The 22,559-nt window shown below is 50.0% G+C and overlaps 3 protein-coding genes across 4 annotated transcripts in view; 2 read left to right on the forward strand and 1 right to left on the reverse strand.

The window, feature by feature from the left end:
- Positions 1-143: 143 nt before the first annotated feature.
- On the forward strand, positions 144-8,192 carry AIMP2 (aminoacyl tRNA synthetase complex interacting multifunctional protein 2). The gene is made up of 4 exons (XM_061402242.1): positions 144-278; positions 4,644-4,850; positions 6,679-6,910; positions 7,663-8,192. Exons 1-4 carry the CDS (start codon positions 144-146, stop codon positions 8,049-8,051), a joined length of 963 nt encoding a protein of 320 aa, XP_061258226.1. The 3' UTR covers positions 8,052-8,192.
- The window catches only part of EIF2AK1 (eukaryotic translation initiation factor 2 alpha kinase 1), a 26,993-nt gene continuing 12,622 nt past the window's right edge, over positions 8,189-22,559 (reverse strand). The window contains exons 9-16 of one of the 2 annotated variants that reach the window (XM_061402238.1): positions 21,933-22,263; positions 20,635-20,746; positions 19,383-19,490; positions 18,434-18,534; positions 12,595-12,709; positions 12,276-12,358; positions 11,581-11,814; positions 8,189-9,187 (exon numbers count right to left, since the gene is read on the reverse strand). In XM_061402238.1, the coding sequence (XP_061258222.1) occupies positions 9,056-9,187; positions 11,581-11,814; positions 12,276-12,358; positions 12,595-12,709; positions 18,434-18,534; positions 19,383-19,490; positions 20,635-20,746; positions 21,933-22,263 (1,216 nt within the window). In that variant the 3' untranslated portion in view covers positions 8,189-9,055. The remainder of the gene's footprint in view (positions 9,188-11,580; positions 11,815-12,275; positions 12,359-12,594; positions 12,710-18,433; positions 18,535-19,382; positions 19,491-20,634; positions 20,747-21,932; positions 22,264-22,559) is intronic. The other variant, XM_061402239.1, reaches the window with a different exon arrangement.
- ANKRD61 (ankyrin repeat domain 61) lies at positions 13,527-17,526 on the forward strand. Its single transcript, XM_061402241.1, has 3 exons — positions 13,527-14,051; positions 14,874-14,971; positions 16,427-17,526. Exons 1-3 carry the CDS (start codon positions 13,821-13,823, stop codon positions 17,370-17,372), a joined length of 1,275 nt encoding a protein of 424 aa, XP_061258225.1. The 5' UTR covers positions 13,527-13,820; the 3' UTR covers positions 17,373-17,526.

The raw sequence follows: 22,559 nt of genomic DNA on the forward strand, positions 1-22,559 counted from the left end.
GGCCAATTAGAGCACAGGAACTGCGCTTTCCCGAAAGCCCGCAGCCGGGTCGGAAAGGAGGTGGCAGCAGACTGTCGTAGACTTGGACGGTTTGTGAGCGTTCGTGTCTCTCATCTGCCACCTTCCCTCCTTTGCTTCCCAGGATGCCGATGTACCAGGTAAAGCCCTATCACGAGGGCAGCGGATCTCTCCGCGTAGAGCTTCCCACCTGCATGTACCGGCTCCCCAACGTGCATGGCAGGACTGGGAGCCCGGCGCCGTCCGCCGACCACGTGCAGGTAGGAACGCACGGCCCTTGCCCCGCCCCCCACCCACCATTTCAGTGCGCAGGCGCCAAGGCCCCGGTCCCACCGCCTTGCCTGTCCAGTGCGCAGGCGCCCTGGTTCCACCGCGGCGCCGAGCCGCCGCCCTCCTGTTCAGTGCGCAGGCGCTACCACGCTGGTCTGCGGAGTTCGGGGTCTAGGGTCCGCGGGTCGCCCCAGGTCGGGACCGTGCGACTTGAGGCGACCAGACCCAATCGCCTATTCCCCACCCCAGCCTCACGCGCCCGCCGGCCTCCGAGTGACCATAACTTTTACCCATTGGAACATCTATCCCATTTTTTTTTTCCTCCGCTTAAGACTGCTTAGACTTTTTACCAAATTCTACCCATAGAAAAGTGAGGAATACATCAGTGGCGAGTTCTAAGTAATCGTAAAGCGAATGCCAGGGTCACCCATTCAGGGTAACAAGTCAGCGCCCCCACTTAAAACTCCTGCGCGGTAATTGTGTCCTGCGTTTCTCTCTTTGTCCCCTGAGTGTGCGTCCCTGGACAGTGGGGTCTTGGTGTCAGTGGGAGCCTGCAGTGCGTGCCCTGCGGTGTCTGGCTGCCCCTTCTGAACGTGATTGGAAGAATCGCTTTGCTGCATGAGAAAGCTTCGCTTTCATCCTCTGGTTTACTGCTCCTTGGCGTAACTTGTGCCGCCACGTCTTTATCCATCCACTGCCCACGGGCGTCTGCTGGTTTTCTATTTTAGGCCGTTATGAACAGTTCTGCAGTGAATATTCTTGGACAAGAGCAGACATAGAGTATATAACACGGACATGGGATTGCTGGCTCAGTGGGCTGGTCTATATTCAGCTGGACTAGGTTGCTTTTCAAAGCGGTCATCCCAGTTTATGCTGTCACCTGTAGTGTAGGCGAACTTTTTTTTTTTAGAGATTCATTTTATCTATTTTTTAAATTGCTTTTAAGAAATATTTGGCTGCTGCTGCAGCACAGGGGTTCTTAGTTCCCCAACCAGATTCGAACCTTTGCCCCCTGAAATAGATGCAGAGTCTTAATCACTGGCCTGCCAGGGAATTCCGTTGTATTTATTTTTTAATTTTGGACGTATGTGAATTTCTGGTGCTGGCACCCTCCCCAAAGCTGGTGGGAGTACAGTGACATCCTTATGGTTTAGTTTAGATCTCCCAGACCTCCAAATCAGTTCACCGCCTTTTCATGTTTATTGGGCATTTTGACTTTGCCTCCTTTACAAAATAACTGCTCAGCTTTGACGTTTTTATAAATTGCAAACACATCTTAATTTCCCTGCAGGCGAAACTTTCAGTCCATTCTGACTCAGATGAGTGAATAGAGAACTTTTGTGACTCGTTTTCCCTGTCATCCTTTGTCCAAAGAGTTTTCTACCTCGACTGTAAGGGAGGTGGTTAGTTTAGTTTGAAAGCACATAACACAAGTGTTGTCTCACTGCAGAGCTAAGGCAACGATGCAGGCATGGTCCAGTGTTTCTTTACCCAGCGATCCCCATGGAGACATACGGTCCAGTGCCTCTCAACTGGACAGACTCATGGAACCGAAAAGGAAACCCCAGAGTGGGGAGCATCACATCTCTCTTGAGACCAAGTCCTTTTTTTTTTTTCTTTTTTTAAAGGCTGCTGCCTGACTTCCTTTGGGCATTTAACTGTGAACTTGCAACCTAGAAGATAATAACCTAGCAGATGATAGCAATGTGGATAGATAATTAGAAACCTAGCATCTCCAGCAATGGCACCCCACTCCAGTACTCTTGCTTGGAAAATCCCATGGACGGAGGAGCCTGGTGGGCTGCAGTCCATGGGGTCACTAAGAGTCAGACATGACTGAGCGACTTCACTTTCACTTTTCACTTTCATGAGTTGGAGAAGGAAATGGCATCCCACTCCAGTGTTCTTGCCTGGAGAATCCCAGGGACGGGGGAGCCTTGTGGGCTGCCGTCTATGGGGTCGCACAGAGTCGGACACGACTGAAGCGACTTAGCAGCAGCAGCAGCATCTCCAGGGGAAATGAGAGCGACACAAGAATAAACGACTTCTAAATACATGTAGATAACACAAATGGATAAACACAACACGCCAAGTCACAGTCTAGCCTGAGCAAACAAAACAACAGGCCAGCGTTGGAAAGAGTGGTAGCTTTGAGACTTCTGGGGTCCGATGGTTAAGACGCTGCCCTCCTAATATTAGCAGTGGGTACAGGTGCAGTCCCTGGTTGGGAAACTGAGATCCCAAATGCCGCACAGCAAGGCTTTAAAAAAAAAAAAAAAAAAGAGGCAGATCTCAGGTTCCTCAGATGAAGCTATGCTGGACTCTTGATCACAGGTCACGTTCCACATGTAGTACTGGGTCCAGTCTTCAGTGAGTGTTGGTAGGTTTTGAATACAGTAGGTATTCCGCCCCTGGTCGGGCCGGGGCGCTATTGCCATGTGTAGAAATGAGCGAAGCTGAGCACAGACAACGCACACACACAGGCTGGATTACAGGACTGGAAGTACTACTCAGGAGGACTAATATCGAGTAACCTGAGGATGCCACACAGGTGGTGGCCTGACCGGTCACATACCTCGCTTACAGACTTATTTCCGGTCAGCACCCCATTATGTACTTGGCACACTGAACTCTTTTTTCTTCTTTATTCCACCCAAACCGCAGTCATCTTGCATTTCTCTGCTATGTGATCTTAAACAAGAGCAGCAGGCGAGGAAGCTGAGAGCGTGGAGATCCAGCCGTAGGGTAGATAGGCATTAACCAGCTGAGAGCTGGGGGCGGGTATTACAGAGGGAACTCCGTGAGGAAAAGCCCTGGGCCAGGTGGGGCCCGTGCATTTGAAGACCCAAAGGCCTGTGTGGCCTGTTTGCAAAGAGAGGGGGAGAATGAAGGGAGAGGAGGCAGCCAGAGGACCAATCGTACAAGCTCTTTATCAAGCCAGGTTAAGGACTCTGCTTTTTAGCCTAAGAGGTTGTTTTGCTTTCTGGCCACCATCCTGGGAATGGGCAGGAGGGATGGATCAGAAGGGTGCCAGGTGGAAGGAAAGTGGTGTCTTGGACTCAGGCGGTGACCATGGAGGCAGCTTATGAGCCACTAGATTCCGGAAAATGGACAGCAGCTGGTGATGAATTGGATCTTCGAGGAGGGCAGTTATGAGCAACGAGGGGAGGAACTCAGTGTTCCTTAAAGTCACCAGCACAGAAATGTGAGCAGGCGCTCTTACCACACTCACGTTGTACAGTGAGCCCATATTTCTATAGACTCAAGGTCATTGCCTTGATGACCTTTCTGTCTAATTATGAGCATCATAACTCATGTTTAAGGGGTCCTTTGTTCTCTTGACTCAAATGAGTTATCTTTTGTGAGAGCTTGAGAATCTAGAAATACGCTGCATATTGTTACTACTGGGAGGCTTCTCATTATTGCTTTTTAAATAAGTATGTAGAGATTTATTTCTCAGCAAATATTGTGTTAGTCCAACTCTTTGCGACCCCATGGACTGTAGCCTGCCAGGCTCTGTCCATGGGGATTCTCCAGGCAAGAATACTGGAGTGGGTTTCTATTCCCTTCTCCAGGGGATCTTCCCAACCCAGGGGTTGAACGCAGGTCTCCTGCACTGCAGGCAGATTCTTTACCATCTGAGCCACCAGGGAAGACCTCAGCAAATATTACTAGTTACTTAAGGTATACCAGTCCTCCAACAGGCAAGAAAGATGCAGAGATTCAGTGAATGAAGGATGTGAGTATTTCCTGTTTATGAAGTTATACATTTCAGCAGTGAAGAAGTTCTAGATAATTCTAAGATAAGGGAATGCCAGTACTGCCGCAAAAATGATTTGGGGCACAGATCACGCACTGACACACACACACACTACCACCACCACCCTGCCCACCCTGGATATACTTCCAAACCTAAAGACATTTTTTTAAGTTGTGTGTGCCCCCATTTTCCTTCCATTAATATAAATTATTGATCACATTCTTATTGCCACCCCCGTCTTTATTCTGTTCATTTACGTAAAGTATTTTGAACTAGTTTGATAGAAGGAACAATCTGTGTGTGTTTGTTTTTTTTCTCATTCTCTGTTTTTAAAGACTTAAGTGCCTGAAGTAGGAGCCTTACAATTTCAAAGTGGTTTTCAGTCACAGCGTTGTTTGTTTTATAGCATTTGGGGATTGGTTTCAGGACCTATGGGACTGAGGAAAATGAGATGATCCTGCTACTTCATTTGGATGTCTTTTGAAAGGCAGGAAGTTTGATGAATTCATGGAACTAAGTAGAAGGCAAGTGGCCAAGTTTAAACAAAGTGCTTTGCCGTGAGAGGAAATGAATGTTCTAATGTTGGTCTGTTTAGGAAGCCTCAGACCCATCTCTTCAAGCTCTTGAGTCCCACCAAGACGATATTTTAAAACGTCTGTACGAGTTGAAAGCTGCGGTCGATGGTCTGTCCAAGATGATTCAGACACCAGATGCGGACTTGGATGTAACCAACATAATCCAGGCTGACGAGCCGGCTGCTCTGTCAACCAGCACCGTGGACTTAAACGCCATGCTCGGACAGGTAAGTTCACTCAGGAAGCTGAAGAACATTACAGCGCTGGGTGGTGGTGGTGGGTGCTGGAAGATCGTGCTAGTGTGACTGAAGCCCGGGTTTCCACGTTTTCAAAGATGGTACACAAAGCACATTCTTTTTTCCTCTTCTGATTGTACCTGCGCGGAACAGATGCATGAGCTTTGAGTGAAGCCAGGCAAGCGCTAATGCAGCTCTGCAGTTCTCGATGCAGAGACTGGGAGGATCTTTAGGCAGAGGAGGGACCCGGGAGTCCCTTCTTCCTGCCACTCGTGGCAGCTCCGAGCAGCGTCCGAGCCCTGGGGAAGCAGCTGTTGGGTGTCTCGTGCTTCTCTGAGGTTCCAAGTCAACCTTTGTTCCTCGGGAAGGGCCTGAATTTCAGAGCTTTGGCTGCCCAGGTACAGATATCTCCCCAAACCTTCTGTAGTTTGTTGCCGAAAGCAAGACACTGTCTCATACCTCAGACAAATTTTGCTTAAATCCATTTGCTCTATTAAAATTCAATTGCTGCAGCTGATATAGGGAACAATTCAGTTAGCAGAAAAAGAACATCTTGTTAACAAGTGGGTACAAAAGTGTTTGCCCCAAGAATCCCCGCTAGCACCACCCCTAGAACTGACGGTAGAAATGGTCCTGCTCGAAAGTCTAACAAGCGAGGCAGTGCTGCAGTCTGGCCCAGAGCTATTTTTGAAAACACGCGTCCCTCTGCAGTCACGTGTCCCTTCGTCACCCAGTTCCTGTTTGCCTGAGACCCCGCCCAGCCAGTCCCCCGGGAGCCAGTCTGCGTAGGGGATAAATCAGTGAGCACAACCGTGTCAGGTGTCCCAGGGCCAGAGGGGCTTCTTCGAGCTCACAGTGCTTCAGATGAATTTTGATACTGCAGAAGGCAGGCTCAGGTAACACGATACATTTGGAGAAATGGAGAGCATCCAGCCTAGGTCCACGTGAAGAGCATCAGTCAGGAGTGGCCTGGCCAGACCAGACCAGAGGCCAGATTGTGGCAGGGCTGTGGACAGAAAGCCAAGCCGTGTGGCCTCTGCTGTGTCACGAGTTCATTCGTTATGAAGTGTGGAAGTACAGAAATGAGTCTGCATCTAAAAGGGCGGTGCGCGTCGTAAATCACCTGTAGTTAAATTTAGAAAACAGAAAGGCGGTGCATTCCTGCACTTTAATTCACAGTCTCCCTTAGCCAAGATCCTTTTCCTCAGGGCTCTTCTGTGCTGTGCTCAGTCACTCGGTCACGTCCAACTCTGTGGCCCATGGACTGTAGCCCACCAGGCTCCTCTGTCTGTGAAGTTTCCCAGGCAAGAATACTGGAGCGGTTTGCCATTTCATACCCCGGGGGATCTTTCCAACCCAGGGGTCGAACCCATGTCTCTTGAGTCTCCTGCATGGGCAGGTGGATTCTTTACTGCTAAGCCACCTGAGAAGCCCCAAGGGGTTCCTCATTGGCATGTAAACCAAATTGCTGTAGAAACTATATACTGTTGAGCGTTCAGTTTAGTAAAAGGAGTAATTGCATGTGTAATTTTTTTTTAATTTGGGGAAAAACAGAAGGGTCCTTCCCACCGTGTTGTACTGACTTGACGGTAAAGTCACTTGCTTGTGGAAGCATCCAGTGGGGCTGGAGGGACTCGAGTCGCTGCTGTCCCCGGTTCTCACCAAGCTGAGAGCCGCAGGGGCCCCCTCCCGCCTCAGCTGAGGCTGGGGTGATGGTGGCGCCTTCCAGGAGCTGACACTTGGCGAACTAAGCCTGGTCAGGTTCTGACTCACGTCGGTGGGGGGTGTCCCTTCCCCGTGGCGGTCTGCCGCTCCCCAGGACCACGGGGCGCTGAAGGACATCGTGATCAACGCGAACCCCGCCTCGCCACCCCTCTCCCTGCTCGTGCTGCACCGGCTGCTGTGCGACCACTACAAGGTCCTGTCCTCGGTGCACACGCACTCGGCCGTCCAGAGCGTGCCGGCCAACCTCCTCCAGTGCTTCGGCGAGCAGACGAGGCAGCAGCCCCGCCACGAGTACCAGCTGGGCTTCACCCTCATCTGGAAGGACGGTGAGCGGCGGGATGGGCTTAGACACCCACCATGTGAACAGGAAGGGGCTGGGGGGCGTTCCTCGGCCGTCCGCCCTCAGGTCTGACCCTCTCCGAGTCTAGGAACCCCCTGAGGTCTCTGCAAGAGTAGAGGCATCCTTACCCAGAGATGCGCTCCATCCTCTGGGAAGGCGTAGGTCCTGACTCAGTCCAGGGCAGGGGGTGGGGGGTTCTGGTCTATGCAGCCAAGGCAGGGGATGCCGCTGGCACGTTCCAAAGCCTGTCGTCATAGTGGGGGGTGGGGGTGGACACTGGCGTTCTCTCCTAACAGACGTGACCTGATAAAGGATGGCAGGGTGTCACTTGTTCAGTATCCCACTGCAGGGCGCCTTTCCAGTCAGGCTCCTAGAGGGAAGTGAGCTCATGTCCATCCCGTGAGGCTTGAGAGTCAGGGCCAGGGCGGCAGGAGGTCTCGCTGGTACACAAGACCCCTGGTTCCCAGTCCTCATTGCCAGATCCTGGGGTACAGATGGTTGGAGGTCCTTCTAGCTTGAATGCTGTCATCACCAAATACCAGAAATGGTTACTTGATAATATAGTTGGCATGCTTTTAACCTAGTTTAAACTTTCTTGAATATTAGCAACCTTTTAAGTACCACTGGGTGCATGACTGACGGGGCACCCCACCCCACCCCACCCCCACGCCACGCCGCAGGAACACTTCTCTGGTGAGGCCGCCCTTGCTGACGTCTCGTGGTGTTTATTCCTTTCAGTGCCGAAGACGCAGATGAAGTTCAGTGTCCAGACGATGTGTCCCATCGAAGGGGAAGGGAACATCGCCCGCTTCCTGTTCTCGCTGTTTGGCCAGAAGCAGGATGCTGTGAATTTAACCCTCATAGATAGCTGGGTGGATATAGCTATTTTTCAGCTGAAAGAGGGCAGCAGTAAAGAGAAGGCCGCCGTGTTCCGCTCCATGAACTCTGCCCTCGGGAAGACCCCCTGGCTCGTGGGGGACGAGCTCACTGTGGCTGATGTGGTGTTGTGGTCCGTGCTCCGGCAGACGGGGGGCTGCGGGGGGATGGCGCCCGCCAATGTGCAGAAGTGGATGCAGGCCTGCGAAAACCTGGCCCCTTTCCACACGGCCCTCAAGCTCCTTCAGTGAAGCTCGGCCGCTGATCTTCAAGGGTTTCAATTTTAAGAATGGTGCTGTTTCGTGCCTATTACTGGTAAAGGGACTCGTACTAAAATCAAAGCCTTTATTTAGGCCAAGGGTCAAGTATCAATAAAAGCATCACATAATTAACTTGCGGTTTTCATTTTATTTAAAATCCATGGACACTGTGGGATATACCACGACAGCTGCCGGCAACACGTCGGGGTGTAAACGTGAACGTCACGTCGCTGCCTTGAGGAATGTAGGTTTGGGGGACACGGGTCTGTGAGGAGGAAGCCCGTCAGAACCACGCAGGGCAAAGGTAGGGACTTCGCAGCTGCCCGGCGATGGTTGGGGGGCACAGAAGCACAAAGCTTTGAGGGGGTGTGGGTTTGGGGGTGATGCCCAGGTGAAGGTGAAGAGAACAGGAACAGGCTGGGTGACGTGTGCCATGCCGCTGGCTTACGTCTCGTAGTGAGTCGGGCAGTAGTGTGGAGGGTGGGGGGGAGCCAGCAGCTGTTGACTCAACAGCCCAGCGAGCACATGGGCCTGGGCTCCGGCAGAGAGAGGTTCAGAGCACACCGCATCCCTGCGGCAGAACATTCTAGAGGAGGATGTAGTCAGCAGGCAGTGCTCAGAAGTGCTGAGGAAGAGGCCTGCATTTCACGATCAGGGGTTGGAGGGGTGGTGATATTAAGGTAAGAAATGCAGGAGAAGGAGCACACGGGGCAGAAGGGAAAGACGAGAGCAGGGTTCGTTTGCAGCTGTCTCACGTGCAAAATGCCAGCCTTAAAAGACACTGTCAGAACCTCACTTTGATGAGTCCTGTAGAGGATTACTACATACAATTAAAAGTTACACCAGCTACACCCTAGTAAAGGTTGAAAATTTACACTCCAGTTGACTGTTTAGGTTGAGTTCAAATCCTAGTAAAGAGGGAAAATTCACACTCCGGTTGACTGTTTCGGTTAGCAGAGTTCAAGTCCACTTTCCTGTTTACGGAGCCCTTGTGGCTAGACGGGCACGCCCCCATCTCTCTTGTTACCCTTTACTCCTTTGTCCTGACAGAGGAGACTTAGCTGCTTCCTTAGTTCCTGAATTTCTTTCTCTTGCTCGAGTATCTTCATCTGTAGGGTGAGATTAACCTGTGAAGAGAGAAAATTTTAAGCTCCACTCCCTCAGGTTCTTCTTTTGAAACATACAGGCTGCCTCTCTGCACAGTCCTGACCTGCGTGGATTCCAGTTCCCATGGCTTACTACACGTCACCCAGCCATGTGGTCAAGTGTCAGTTACCCAGGTAGAGTGCCTGCCTGCCTGAACTCTTCAAGTCCACAGCACGCGATGTGACCCACCACGTGTCTCCTGATCGGGGACAGTGCTCACCTCTCTCAGAAGCCCTGGTGGCTGGTCGCCAGGTGTGTGAGTCGGTTCACACAGCGGCAGTGTGCACGCAGCTGCACTGCCTCCTGTCTCCCAGTGATAAACCCTCTGACGTTTTTGAAAGAGGGAATCGGCCAACAGAGACGCAAGTGCAGCCGAGCAATGAGAAGGGACGGTGCTGGAAGGGAAAATCAAACATGCAGCATCCCAGACAGGAGAGCTGATGGCTGCGGATCGTGCCACCATCCAGCACAGGGTGAGGGTGGCTTATCAAACAGGAAGAGGACGCAGACGTCCCCAGGAAAGAACCCCTGGGGACAGATCCCAGCATCAAAAGTGCCCAAGACGAAATGCCAGAAGCTGCTCCAAACTTGGCAAGCAGGGTGACAAGTCACCATATGAAAGGTGCTCACTCCGAACCCTAGGTTACGGGGCGAGATGGAGGCGGGCGCTGCCCAGACTACTGCAACACTTTAATTCTCCGTTGTAGTTTTACAACTTTTCATGTCTTTGTACATCTGTAACTACATAACGCCAGAGTGTTAAATGTTTTAACATTTTTAAAGGTCAAGGAGTAACTGCTGGCTTTTTCCCATCAATGATTAAGCTCCTTTTGTATGCTGTGAGCTCTGCGTGGTCATTTTCGCAGTCCTGCACTACACACAGTGCAAAGTGAGGGCCACGGGTATAAACAGATGTATCTGTGTGGAGGTGTGGAAAACAGTTCTACAAGGAGAAATCCTTACTATTAATACCAATAACGATGGTCTCCACTCAGCATCCTCACAGGGAGTTAGAAAATTCCCTCCACACAAGGAGATCATGCTAACCACCACATCTGCGCCTTTCAGAGGCTCAGAGAAAGCCACTACATCTGCCTGCTTACATCTAGTAAAATTCCCTGCTTTGACTCAAAAACGAATAAGCCTTCAACAGGAGACAAACCAACTAACCAGCTGCCAGTGGGTCCCTAACTCGTGAGGCTCAGAACCCCTTGGAGGGCCTGTGGAAGCACTCACGGCAGCCCCTTCTCCTGCAGCTTTTGTTTTTAACAGGTCGGTGTGGGGGGAGGGGGCTCGGAGAATTCTATCAAGTTGGCAGTGATTTTACCCGCTGGTCCAGAGTCTGCTGCCCGGAAGCAGTGCGTTCGCACACTGCTGCCCACACGCTGGGGGGAAGGTCCTGGGAGACCTTGTTACGACGCAGGTCGGGGCCGCAGAGCCCAGAGCCCGTGTTTCTAATGAGCTCCCAGGTGAGGCTGGTGCTGCTGCCCGGAGGACCCACTCTGAGTAGCAAAGCACCAGAGAACCTGTGAGTTTCTCTCTGAGTCTAGACTAAGTCTTGGAAAATTTCTGTTCATACCCGGGAGTGAAACACGGAGCAGGGAAGGAGGGCGGGGAGGGGCTGCCTGGGGCAACGCCTGCTCACGGGAAAGAAGGCCAGACTCCCGCACCCAAGCGCTGAGCTCTCAGACTGGTTAAGGAGGGCCCAGCCACAGACAGGCCAGCTCCCCTGGGCGTCCCTGCTGTCCTGGATCCCCTGGTGCGTGCACCTTTCTGCTGTGCACTAAGTCGTGCCCAGTTCTTTGCAGCCCACCAGGCTCCTCTGTCCGTGGGATTCTCTAGGCAAGACTACTGGAGCGGGTTCCTCCAGAGGATCTTCCCAACCCAGGGATCAAACCACTATCTCCTGCGCTGCAGGTAAATTCTTTACCACTATGCCGCCTGGGAAGCCCTTCTACCAGTACACACTTCATAACAATTCATAAAAGGCCACATACCACAGCTGGAAAGGAAAACCAAAACCTTCTGACGGCAGGGTGAGGCTCGAAACTGGAGCCCAAGGCGACCTCCTTCAGTGCGGAGAGCTGGCAGTGGTTACCTGGCTTGCCTGACAAGTGCGCACCGGAAGCTCTGAGAACGGGTTGAGATATTTCGTTTCTGTAACCCTTATTCTAAGCTCAACTGTTCTTCATGAAATGGGATCCACAATTTAAACCACGTCTGGCCAGTGCCTCTCCTGGCTTGGCCCACCTGTTCCTTGAGGTGCTCTTTCTGTTCTTTCAATAAACTTGTTTTTGCCATGGGAAAAAAAACAAAACAACAAACTCCATGTTGGACTTCCTGTTTTCCCCAGTATTAAATAAGTCGTACATACATTTCCAGAATTTTGGAAGAGCTCACTCTGCAGCAGCTGGATGGCGGATGGCCTCTGGGCTGAGTTCTTTCTGGTTAAGTGCTGGATGTACTTGGCTTGGACAGGACACCGTTTACTGAGGGCCTCGGGGATCTGTCCGGTCCTCAAACCTGTTAAAACGTGTGCTCGCTCCATTTCTGTCCCAAAAGGCTGAAAGAGCTCCAGCAGGATCACGCCCAAGCTATACATATCTGACTGGAAAACGGGGGAGACGGCCATTGAGTGGTGACATACACGGCGACACCTGAGACATCCATGGATTTGAAAACAGCTGCTGACGCGCTAAATCACGTCCAACTCCTTGGAACCCCATGAACTGCAGCACGCCAGGCTTCCCTGTCCTTCCTTCACTGTCTCCTGGGTTTGCTCAGACTCACGTCCATTGAGTCGATGATGCCGTCCAACCATCACACCCTCTGTCACCCCCTTTTCCTCCTGCCCTCCATCTTTCCCAGCATTTGGGTCTTTCACAACGATGCAGTTAGAAAATGAGGCTTTCCCACTATGGCCGTTTGATGTGAGAGAGAATCTATCTCCCTCCCTCCACCATCTCCAGAATCACTTGGGTATCAGAGCTTCCCCTGCATTTACTGTACTTTCTGTTACTTCCGACTATAGGTAAACGTACAAACGGGGTAAAGGGGAACCAGTCCTACCTTGGCATCATACTCGGATCCCTCCAGCTGTTCGGGGGAAGCGTACAGACACGTACCCACTCTGGAAGTGTGTGTTGGCGCCCCTGTGATTTGAAAAGTCAAAGATGAAGCCTGGCAGGGTTAGCACCGTCCACGTGAAGACCCCTGACCCTGAGCAGACCCTGCAGCTCCCCAGGGAATGGTGCTGCTTTTTAAAACCACACCTTTGCTATTAAGTCCTTATGATTCTCTTTAAATACTGACAGTGTCCAACCGTGTCTCTCTCTCTCTTTTTATAGTAAAAACAAACCAACAAAACCCACCACCAAAACAAACTTACTCTCCCCATTTGCGCTGCCCCAGTCTGTGTTTTTCTGGATGATGTCTGCACAGGCCAGGCCAAAGTCTCCTATTTTCACTTGCTGATCAGGGCCATGAAGGAAAATATTTCTGGGCTGTAAACAAACACAATACGTCAATTTCCCGGTGTTCTAAAACAAACACTGAGAATGAGTAGATGTTGAATCGGCAGCCCTTCATGAATTCACAATGAGAACAGTGGCTCTCAAACTCGGCCGCGCTTCACCGCAGAACCTGAAACAAATCTCAGTGTCCAAGCCACTCCCTGGACTAACAGAATTCCAGGGGGTGGACACGGGCACTGACACTGGTTTCAAGTCCCCAGCTTCTAACATAGAGCATGCTTGTACACAAGCGCACCTTAGCCCTGCTGAGACCTCAGAATCACTGAGAAGCTTTTAAAAAACTACTATCCTTTCAACAAGTCAAAGCTGTTGATTTTTCTTTTCTTAAGGAAAAAAAGAAAAAAGAAAACTGGTCTTTTTTTTTTTTTAAGCTCCTAGATGTCTCCCCTGTGTCAGCCAGGGTTGGGCACGACCGGGCCACACTCTGAACGTATACATGTTGCTCTGTCGAAGCAACCACTGCAGATCCAACGTCTCCCTTGGACCTACCCCCAGACCAGTGCGAAAATACCCCTCTGCTGGAGGCGGGAGGAATTCCACTGACAACTAAAAAATGCTCAAGTTAAAAGTCAGGTTTTCTTAATTTCAACATAGTCATTTGTTTGGAGGCTTCCCTGACGGTTCAGTGGTTAGGACTCCGAGCTTTCAACGAAGGGCACATAGGTTCGATCCCTGACTAGGAAACAAAGATCCCACGGGCCTCATGGTCTGGACAAAAAAAAAAAAAAGTTTTATTTGAATGTGTAAATTCCCCTATTTTAGCTTCGTCAGTTTTCTTTAACAGTAGCTGAATGGGAAGAGAAAACAGAAAAAAACAATCTTATGTACAAGATGACACTCTGAATACGTTTTTATCACTGAGGAGAAAGTCCTGGAAACAGCGCTTCTGTTGGCACAATACAGGAACAACAGGTGAAAAAGTTGGACTCTGAGGTAAAAATGCGTCGTGTTCATGGATACGATTCTCAGCAGTTCTAGGTCAGTTCTAGAACTGAGCTGGAAGAACCCCAGAGAGTGGGACTGACCGACTCCGTACTGCACCTTCCCTGAATCCCTAGGTTCCCCACTGGAAGCTGTGCTCATGGGAAACATAACCAAGAGAGGCAGCAAGGGGCGGGCAGCCGACGGGCCCAAGGCCCTGGAGGGCAGCACGGCGGCCACGCTGCACGTCCAGCTCTGCGAGGCCATCATGCGACAGGACTGCGCCGCGCTCCGGGCCCTGCTGAGGAGCCACCCCGTAAACCAGCCCATGACCATCCTGACCAGCTCCACGGGTTGTAGCCTGGCCAACTCCAGGCTGTTCCTCAGCCAGGTACTCGCCTCCCCTGCCCGCTCACTCAGCGCCCTCAGCATGCCCCAGGCCACGCAGTGCGCCCCAAGCTGTGTTCTGCCGAGTCGCAACACCCCCTTCCCAGGGACCACACGGGAGGCGGTGTGAGCAGAGGCGGGGCTCACACGGCTGGAGAGCCTTCATGTCATCCTCTCAAATGTGCCAAGGCTACATCTGTGTGCTGGAATCACTTCTCCCTTTCTTACACATACTTTTTTCATTGTCTGAATTTTTATACAATGAGTATTACCTTTATAATTTTTTTTTTAAGTCACCCTCTGCCCTAATCTTGCAGTCATGCTGTAAGGCCACTACATACATCTGTTTTAAGAACTTGGGTAAACAGCTCTGCTAATCATAGACAACATAAGTGGCATTAACTTGGAAACCTTGAAAACGTAGAATTTGCTAATGATACCAATGGCTTTGGCAAAGCCGTAAAATACACAGAACCTACTTGGCAATGACCCTCTGGGTTCATTTAAATTCGAAGGGACTTGATAGCAATTACCATTAATTCTACACAATGAGCTCATCACAAGAAACGACTTTCAAAGCTTTAAGTAAATTGTATCTGCTCCCTTGGTAAATCTGCATTAATGTAAAATACAGATTTTTATAATACAGAATTGACTAGCTTGGGGTCATTTAAAACAAGCAAAAGAAAAGGATAATTTCAGTGCAGATAGCACAAAAATACTGAATTAAAGAGATTCTAAACATAATTAATCCCTTTGAGAGGGATCAACACAACTGTTATTTCCAACTACACTGGGCTACTTGTAACGTCTCTCTCCCCCCAAGGAGACGCTGTCCTTCCTCCCCATCCACCTGGCAGCCAAATACCGCAAGGCACAGAGTCTACTTTGTCTGCTGGAGCACGGGGCTGACCCAGAAGCACGGTAAGTTAACGCGACGGGCCACTGTTTTGAAAATATGAATAAATCAAGACACACAACATTTCAGTGCCCTTTTCCCGGTCCTTCTGGACTCATCCATCCTCCACGAGGGATGGACTACAGGTTACCACGTTTTGAACAAACCAATTTCTTTACTGACTAGAGATCCTCTGAAAAATTGGAAATAATGCGAGAACACCAGTCAGCCCACTAAAAGCATCGTGAGTTTTAAGTGCTCAGTAATGGTTTGTGCAAAATCAAGTCCCTGGTCACAGCCCTCAGGGAGTTTAATGACCTAAGTTAGACAGGAGAGACAAGAAAATAGAAATAGGCAGAGATTTTCTTGGAAAGAAGTTTATCCTGCTTCCCAATATATCTTCACCACCTAAACCAAGACTGATACTTCCTAAGTGTCCTATAAATACCATCTGAATGAATGGAAAAAGTACATGGTATAAACGAAAGTAAAGCCCCAAATCCTGACTGTGCTCCAGAAGGCCCCTGACCCATCGTACCGTCACCCTCCCCCATGAGCCCCACCGCGGTCTGCAGACCCGCTCACAGGCCTCCCAGGACTGGACCATCAGCTCCCCAACCCCTCCACCAGGACTCCTTGGTACACCTTCCTCGCCTTGGATGGGGTGGCAGACCTCTGGAGAACTCTGCCCACCAGCCTGGTTAGTAGCTCTGTCGGCTTAATCCTTCCACATTTGACTGGAAGCTCTGCAAGGTGGGGATGCTGCTATTTCCCCACTTCCCTGTCGCAGGGCTTAACGCTAAATCCACACAGGTGAACCGAAAGTTATCCAATTCCAGGGGAGCGGTCAGATGTTCCTAAGAGACCTTCCCTTTTCTCTGCCAAAATCAAGGAGTTCTGAAGGCAACTGTGAGAGAATTCAGTAACGGAGACGAGGGCTGAGTTGTCAAACCCTTGCTTGGCCTGGGGTGGAGCAGGTTCTGAGGGTGAACTCCAGAGGCAGCCCCCGCCATCCGCACGTGGGTGAAAATGCCAGGTTAGAGGAGCAGGTGCAGGGCCACCAGGGACTGAGTCAGCGGGCACCCTGGCCCTTCACGGCTCACTTCGGTGGGAACCCCTGGATCATGCAGGAATCCAGGCAGTTTTACTGAATGGCTGCTAACTCTGCACACTCCCCTGGGGAGGGGCTGGGACACAGGTAACTGAGATGCAGCCTGGAAGAGGCCACGAATCTAGCAGGAGTTGCAGCTGACACAAGCTGTGACAGGAAGCTGGGGCCCTCTGTGCTGTGAGGCATACCACCCTGCCCCCTCAGAATGCTGCGATACCCCAAGAAAGTAAAGAGCAATGCAGACTGTCAGACCCATCTTTTGGGTAATCACAGGGGACTATCGTAATGGTTTCCCTCGTAAGCGTAGCTCGCCCCGCCAAGCCATCCCCACTGTGAGCAGAGTGTAACCTGCCCCGAATGCCTATTCCAGGGACACGCAAGGCTTCACCACCCTGCACCTGATGCTGCTGAACTGGCCCATCACCTCGACCACGTGGACGAAGCCGAGGAACAAGATCCAGACGATGCTGACGGACGTCCAGAGAAACGCCGTCCTGTGCCTCCGCATCCTGTGCGCGCACGGGGCCCAGGTGAATGCGCGGGTGGACAGCGGCCACAGGCACTGCCCGCTGCACCTGGCCACCATCTACGGGACCCACCTGGTCCTGTCCATCCTGGCGCAGAACGGGGCCCAGGTCAACGCCCAGAATGGGTCCAGCATGACGCCCCTGCACATGGCTGCCGACATACTCAACAAGGAGATGATGCAAACGCTGATCGCCTGGGGGGCCAGCGTCAACTGCGCCGTCTCCTCCACGGGCAACACGGCCCTGAAGCTGGCGGTGAGCACTGCGTCCAGCAAGGCCGGCCGGCTGCTGGCGGCGGGCCTCGGCTGCATTCGCCTGCTCCTGGTCCATGGGGCCCAGGTCAACGCCCGGGACCACGACGGTCAGGCCGCCATCCACGAGGCGTGTTTCGGAGGCAGGGAGGTGATCATCAACCTCCTGCTCGAGTTTGAAGCCAACGTGAACATCTTAACAAGAAACGGGGAGTCTCCGATACACATGTACCTCCAGCGTGGCTCCAACATACGAGACACGGCCCTTCTTGCCAGGTTGCTCTTCCGCTCTTACCCTCTGAGGCTGACCAACAACCAAGGAAAGCTACCTGCGGGCATCCTGCTCCCGGAATTCCACCTCCTGAGGGAAACCCTCCTAAAGCTATCTCAGAAGCCCTTGTCCCTGGAAGACATCTGTAAAAGAAATGTCAGAAATATTTACGGGGAGAAACACAAACAGCTCTTGAAGCGACTTCTCCCGGGAAAGATCTGGAATTCTGTCTATGGTTATCACGACTTAGCTCATCTCCTGAAATAAGACCTCCAAGCTGCACAGGGCCACAGAGCTCCAGTGACTCACTACCCTTTCTGGCTAGACGTGTGCCCAGAAACACCTACACCGTCACCTCATACAAGTATACAAACTACTGGTTCTTAAACCTTTTCAAAAAATAAAGTGATTTACACAGTAACTTCTGCTTCCTAAACAGTCTTTTAAGAGCATTTTCCAGGATTTAACTTTTGCCCCCAAAAGGTAAGTAAATTAATTTAAAACTCTCTGCCAAAAAAGGAGGGCTTCTCCAATGGCTCAGCAGGTAAAGAATCTGCCTGCAATGCAGGAAACATAGGAGACAGGGGTTTGATCCCTGGGTCGGGAAGATCCCCTGGTGGAGGACATGGCTACCCACTCCAGTATTCTTGCCTGGAACTCCACGGACAGAGGAGGAGCCTGGTGGGCTATATATAGTCCAAGGGGTTGCAAGAGAGTCAGACACGACTAAGCAACTAAGCACACCAAAGCAGTAAATATATATTTTTCTCTCTTTCTGGCCGCACCAAGCAGCTTGTGAGATTTTAGTTCCCCAACCAGGGACTGAACCCTTGCCCTTGGCAGTGAAAGCATGGAGTCCTAACCATTGTACCACCAGTGAATTCCATTTTCTCTCTTGACAGTCTTTTATGAAAAATTGGAATAGTTACTGCATTTTTTTAAAACAGCAGAAAAAAAAATTCCCATGTTAAATTTCCTTTAAGAGGAATAATTATAGAAACAGATTTGACCTGCAAGGCAGAAAAAAAATGAGTATTTTTGTCAGCATGAAATATCTTTAGCAAAATGAGTTATACTGGTACTCAGAGCACCCTCAGTATTAACACCTGAAATGAGCTAGAATTTTTGAGTACCCAAAGACTATTCCTTTTAATTTTCACTTCAAGTTTTCATGTTCCAGACCTACGGAACGATGACTCATGTAATATAAACGTAATGACAACCTCCAGGGTAAGTGAGTAAAGGCACACAATCTCATTGAATTTAATGAACCGATACCCAAGGCATCCCAGTAAGCAGCTCTCAATGACTGAATCTCCCCCACTTACCTTCAGATCTCTGTGTACAATTCCCATGTTATGTATGTAAAATACACCTTCCACCAATTCCCGAAAAATTTTTGTTGCAACACTGGCCATAACATAAGGACCTTGAAGTTAAAAAAAAAAAAGTTTCACTTTTCTAATAGTTTTTCACTCATTAACATCAAAATATAATGAATGCAGTTACAAATACATTAACATGTGACAACGTTTAGATTTTCAGCACTTCCTTAAGGACTCATTTCCCAAGCAGAAGCTGTGAAATCAACTGCTCACAGGCCTGGGATGAACCACGCTCCTCCCACAAAGACGAGCACACAGCACTCCAATGCACATGCAGCAGGACAAGGATACATACAACTCCTGGGGGGCCCTAAAGATACCCCAGGCGCCACTGACCGTGACTGAGCTGAGCAAAGTCTGGCACGTTCTAGGTTCATGGGAAGCAGAGGGGCACTGAGGAGCTACTGGAGAGAGACGTTACATCTCCTCCTCTCCGCTGGAAGCCAGTCTTAAGCCAACTAACCTGTGTTTTAGTCCAAATAAAGGGTCCCAGTGTCATTAGGAGTGAATAGCAAATGACTAATTATACTTAGTTGAGTCTTTGCCTAAAATCAAGTCGTTCGCATCCCCTACTTTGATAATCTATTATAATACAGTGAATTTCAACTTTGGCCACACGGTAGTATCAACAAGAGAACTTTCCCAAAACAGACCAAAGGCTAAGCCCTAACCAAGACCAATTACATAAAAGTTATTGCTGTGGGCCCAGAAAAGGATTTCATTTTTTGGAAAAAAGCCTTAGATCGACAGACACACTGAGGAGACAGTGCCCACTTACCCCACACCCAGGTTCCCTGTTGTCAACACCTATATCAGTCTGGTACATTTGTCGTAATTAACGAAGCGATCCTGCTAAGAGTCCACGGGTTATTCAGACTTCCCTAGTGTTTACCTAATGTCCTTTTTCTGTTCCAGGACTTCATCCAGGACACCACATTACATTTACTTGTCATGCCTCTTGAGGGTCCTCTGGTCTCAGACTTTTCCTGTTTATGATGACCTTGACAGTTTTGAGAAGTACTGGTCAGGTGTTTTGTAGAACGTCCTTCAACTGGGATGTGTCTGTGTTTATCTCGTGATTAGACTGGGGTTATGGGCTCTGGGGAGGAAGACCACAGAGACACCCTGCCCTTCTCATCAGCTCCTCTCTAGGGCTCATACTAGCACCATGACTTATCACTGTTGATGCTGACCTTGACCACTAGCTTAGGGGGTGTCTGCCAGGCTTCTCCCACTGTAGAGTTATTCTTTTTTATCAACATGTTTTTGAAAAGTTCCCCAGGTAATTTCAATGTGCAGCCTAAGTTGAGACCAGTGTGGTAATATTTTACTAACATCAACCTAACAGAGTTATTTCTAGAGGATATGCTAGAACTGCGGGGCGGGGTGGCAGGGCTGCTCTGGATCTTGAGGGAGACAAACTTCTGACTACATACCCTTCTGTAAGCGGTTCTTTCAAGGTTTCTTTTTGTAAAAGTGTCACATTTTCAGGCTAAAAAGCTAAAATATTTAATTTTTTCCCTTAAAACCATTTTAAAGACCTTTTCTACCTAAAATCCCTAACCTAAATTCAAGCATATTACTCCTGTGCTGTGTGCTCAGTCGCTCAGTAGTGTCCAACTCTTTGTGACCCCATGGACTATAGCCCACCAGGGTCCTCTGCCAATGGGGACTGTCCAGGCAAGAATACTGAAGTGGTTTGCCATGCCCTTCTCCGGGGGATGAAACCCAGGTCTCCTGCACTGTAAGCGGATTCCTCACCATCTGAGCCACTATATTACTCTTAAATATTAGCAAACTATGTATCTATGACAGTGAATGTTACTCGCTCAATCGTGTCCAACTCTTTGCGACCCCGTGGACTGTAGCCCGCCAGGCTAATCTGTCAATGGAATTCTCCAGGCGAGAAAACTGGAGTGGGTTGCCATTTCCCTCTCCAGGGGATCCTCCTGACCCAGGGATCGAACCCGGGTCTCCTGCATTACAGGCAGATTCTTTATCGTCTGAGTAACTTCCAAGCAACCTACTTGTTTTTAAAACTGTGATTTTCCTTTTTCCCCCCAATCTCAAGCATCCAGAGGCAGAAGGCGATCTGCCTGCCTGTCACTCCTGGCTAGGCCCTGAGACAGCCCCGCGGTACTCACAGGCGGACTCGTCCACACTCCGCCGGCCCCGCCCGTCTCTCTCCGCGATCCAGTCCCACAGCGAGAGCTCGCACAGCTGCATCTGGATGTGCAGCATCAGGCGGTACTGCACCTAGGGGGTGACACGGAGCAGGCTCCCATCTGCAGATTCGCTCACAGGGATCTGGAGAGGACAAAGGCTCCCCGCCTGCTCTAGGCCAAGCACTGGGCTATGGGCTGTGGGCAGAGGCGCTCGGACAGACATGCCTACCCAGGAAGCCCGAAGTCTAGTGAAAGAGATGGGAGGAATAAAGCAATACTGAAGATGGGGTGTCATCACTGAGTGGCCAGAGAGTAGGCCCGGCTGGGCTCAGGTAGGTGGCAAACGGAAGCAGCTCTCAAATGTAACAGAGGCCGTGGGCCCAAAACTGTTTAGTCTGCTCTCAAGATGCAGTTTTTAAAGCTAAGATAGAGTGTCAGACTGACTGTATGGTATTCCACCACTTTATGATTACCCCAGAGTATATACACACACTTTGTCTGACTTCACTGGAACGGAAATTAACCATTTGTCTAAGAAAAAAGTAAGCAAAAATTAAGCTCACTGCAGCCCATTCAGGAAGATTTTCAAATGTATTATAGAACAATGAAAGGATTTCTGATGAAAAGTCCCTCACACTCAACTCCTTTAAAATTCAGGGGGACCTACTCAAAATTTTGTGCTTCATTGAAAACACATGTACAGAGCCTCATGTTCCTGGACAGCCAGAATTAATTCTATGTGAATATATGGATGGTGTCTAAAGTTTTATGATCCCAACACAACAGATTATGTTTAGACCCTGTTCATGTTACTCGAGCACATGGGAGTCTCACCAGCATTATCAGGGGAATCCTAATTAGTGTAATAAGACCCTGAAAGATGACCAGGTGACCCCGCTAGGACGGTCTTCTAAAGTCAATTTCCAAAAGACAGAAAATCTTTCTCCATAAATACATTTTGAGAGTATGAAGCTAACATACCACAGAAACAGAGCGTGCGAGATACTTCCTACCCTGAGGTGTACATATGAAATGTCTAGAGAAGGAAAGGGCGAGCGTTAACTGAGGGAAGGAGGGGAGACCAAACACAGGGCCGCAGGTTCAGAGGGACAGGAGGAAAGAGGCAGACCACGAGGGCACGAGGGCTACGGGAGAGGCGGGGAGGAGAAGCCAAGGAGGGGGCCAGCCTGGGAAGGGGCCGCTGGATCTAGCCACAGGGCCCCACGCCATCATCACCGGGAAACAGCAGATCAGCAGGTCCTGGGAGAGGTACCGACCTCTGTCTGCCCCAACAAGTTGAGGTTTTCTTCAGAAGATTCCTCAGTAGATGCGAAGTTCTGTTCTGGGTCAGAGTTATGCCGAAACGGCAACCGACGCCCAGCAATGGGTCTGGGAGATCCATCAGCCACCTCACTTTCGTGGAGCTCAAGTGATGATTCGAAGTCACCAGCATCTCTGGCGACTATCCTGGAGCTGTAGTTCACCAATCTGTTATTCTGATTGTCTTCAACACCAGGTTCTCGTAAGGATTTTTCTTCTTCTGAGGTGAATTCGGCAAAAATAATGGATGAGCTGTTACTTCCATCAGTTTTAACATCACACTGAGCGCTGCAGGGGGGAAAAAAAAGTAAAGATAAAAATCAATGTTAAAAAAGGTCAAGAGTACTACCTCAACTGTTCCTTCCAGACTGTATGTATATCTTACTGGTAAACTAACAAAAAAGACAGCCAATCTGTCTAGCAGTAGTAATTACTTAAAAATACTGACAGGAAACACTTGAGAGCAGAAAGAAAACAGTTTAACATTTTGTAATGAAAATAAACAAGAAGAAAGTCTAACACACTCCTGGGCTCCTTGGCTGCAAAAGGCAACCCAAGGAGGTGACAGGAAGCTAACGTGTACT

This window comes from Bos javanicus, chromosome 25 (assembly GCF_032452875.1).
Source record: "Bos javanicus breed banteng chromosome 25, ARS-OSU_banteng_1.0, whole genome shotgun sequence".
Classification (NCBI taxonomy): Eukaryota; Metazoa; Chordata; class Mammalia; order Artiodactyla; family Bovidae; genus Bos; species Bos javanicus.

Excerpts from the sequence above, each read along its gene's own strand:
- ANKRD61 (XM_061402241.1), top strand. The coding sequence starts at position 13,821 with ATGGGAAACATAACCAAGAGAGGCAGCAAGGGGCGGGCAGCCGACGGG. Across the intron at positions 14,052-14,873 it reads CCAGGCTGTTCCTCAGCCAG|GAGACGCTGTCCTTCCTCCC; the intron begins GTACTCGCCTCC and ends TCTCCCCCCAAG. Across the intron at positions 14,972-16,426 it reads GGGGCTGACCCAGAAGCACG|GGACACGCAAGGCTTCACCA; the intron begins GTAAGTTAACGC and ends TGCCTATTCCAG.
- AIMP2 (XM_061402242.1), top strand. The coding sequence starts at position 144 with ATGCCGATGTACCAGGTAAAGCCCTATCACGAGGGCAGCGGATCTCTC. Across the intron at positions 4,851-6,678 it reads TAAACGCCATGCTCGGACAG|GACCACGGGGCGCTGAAGGA; the intron begins GTAAGTTCACTC and ends GCCGCTCCCCAG. Across the intron at positions 6,911-7,662 it reads CACCCTCATCTGGAAGGACG|TGCCGAAGACGCAGATGAAG; the intron begins GTGAGCGGCGGG and ends TATTCCTTTCAG.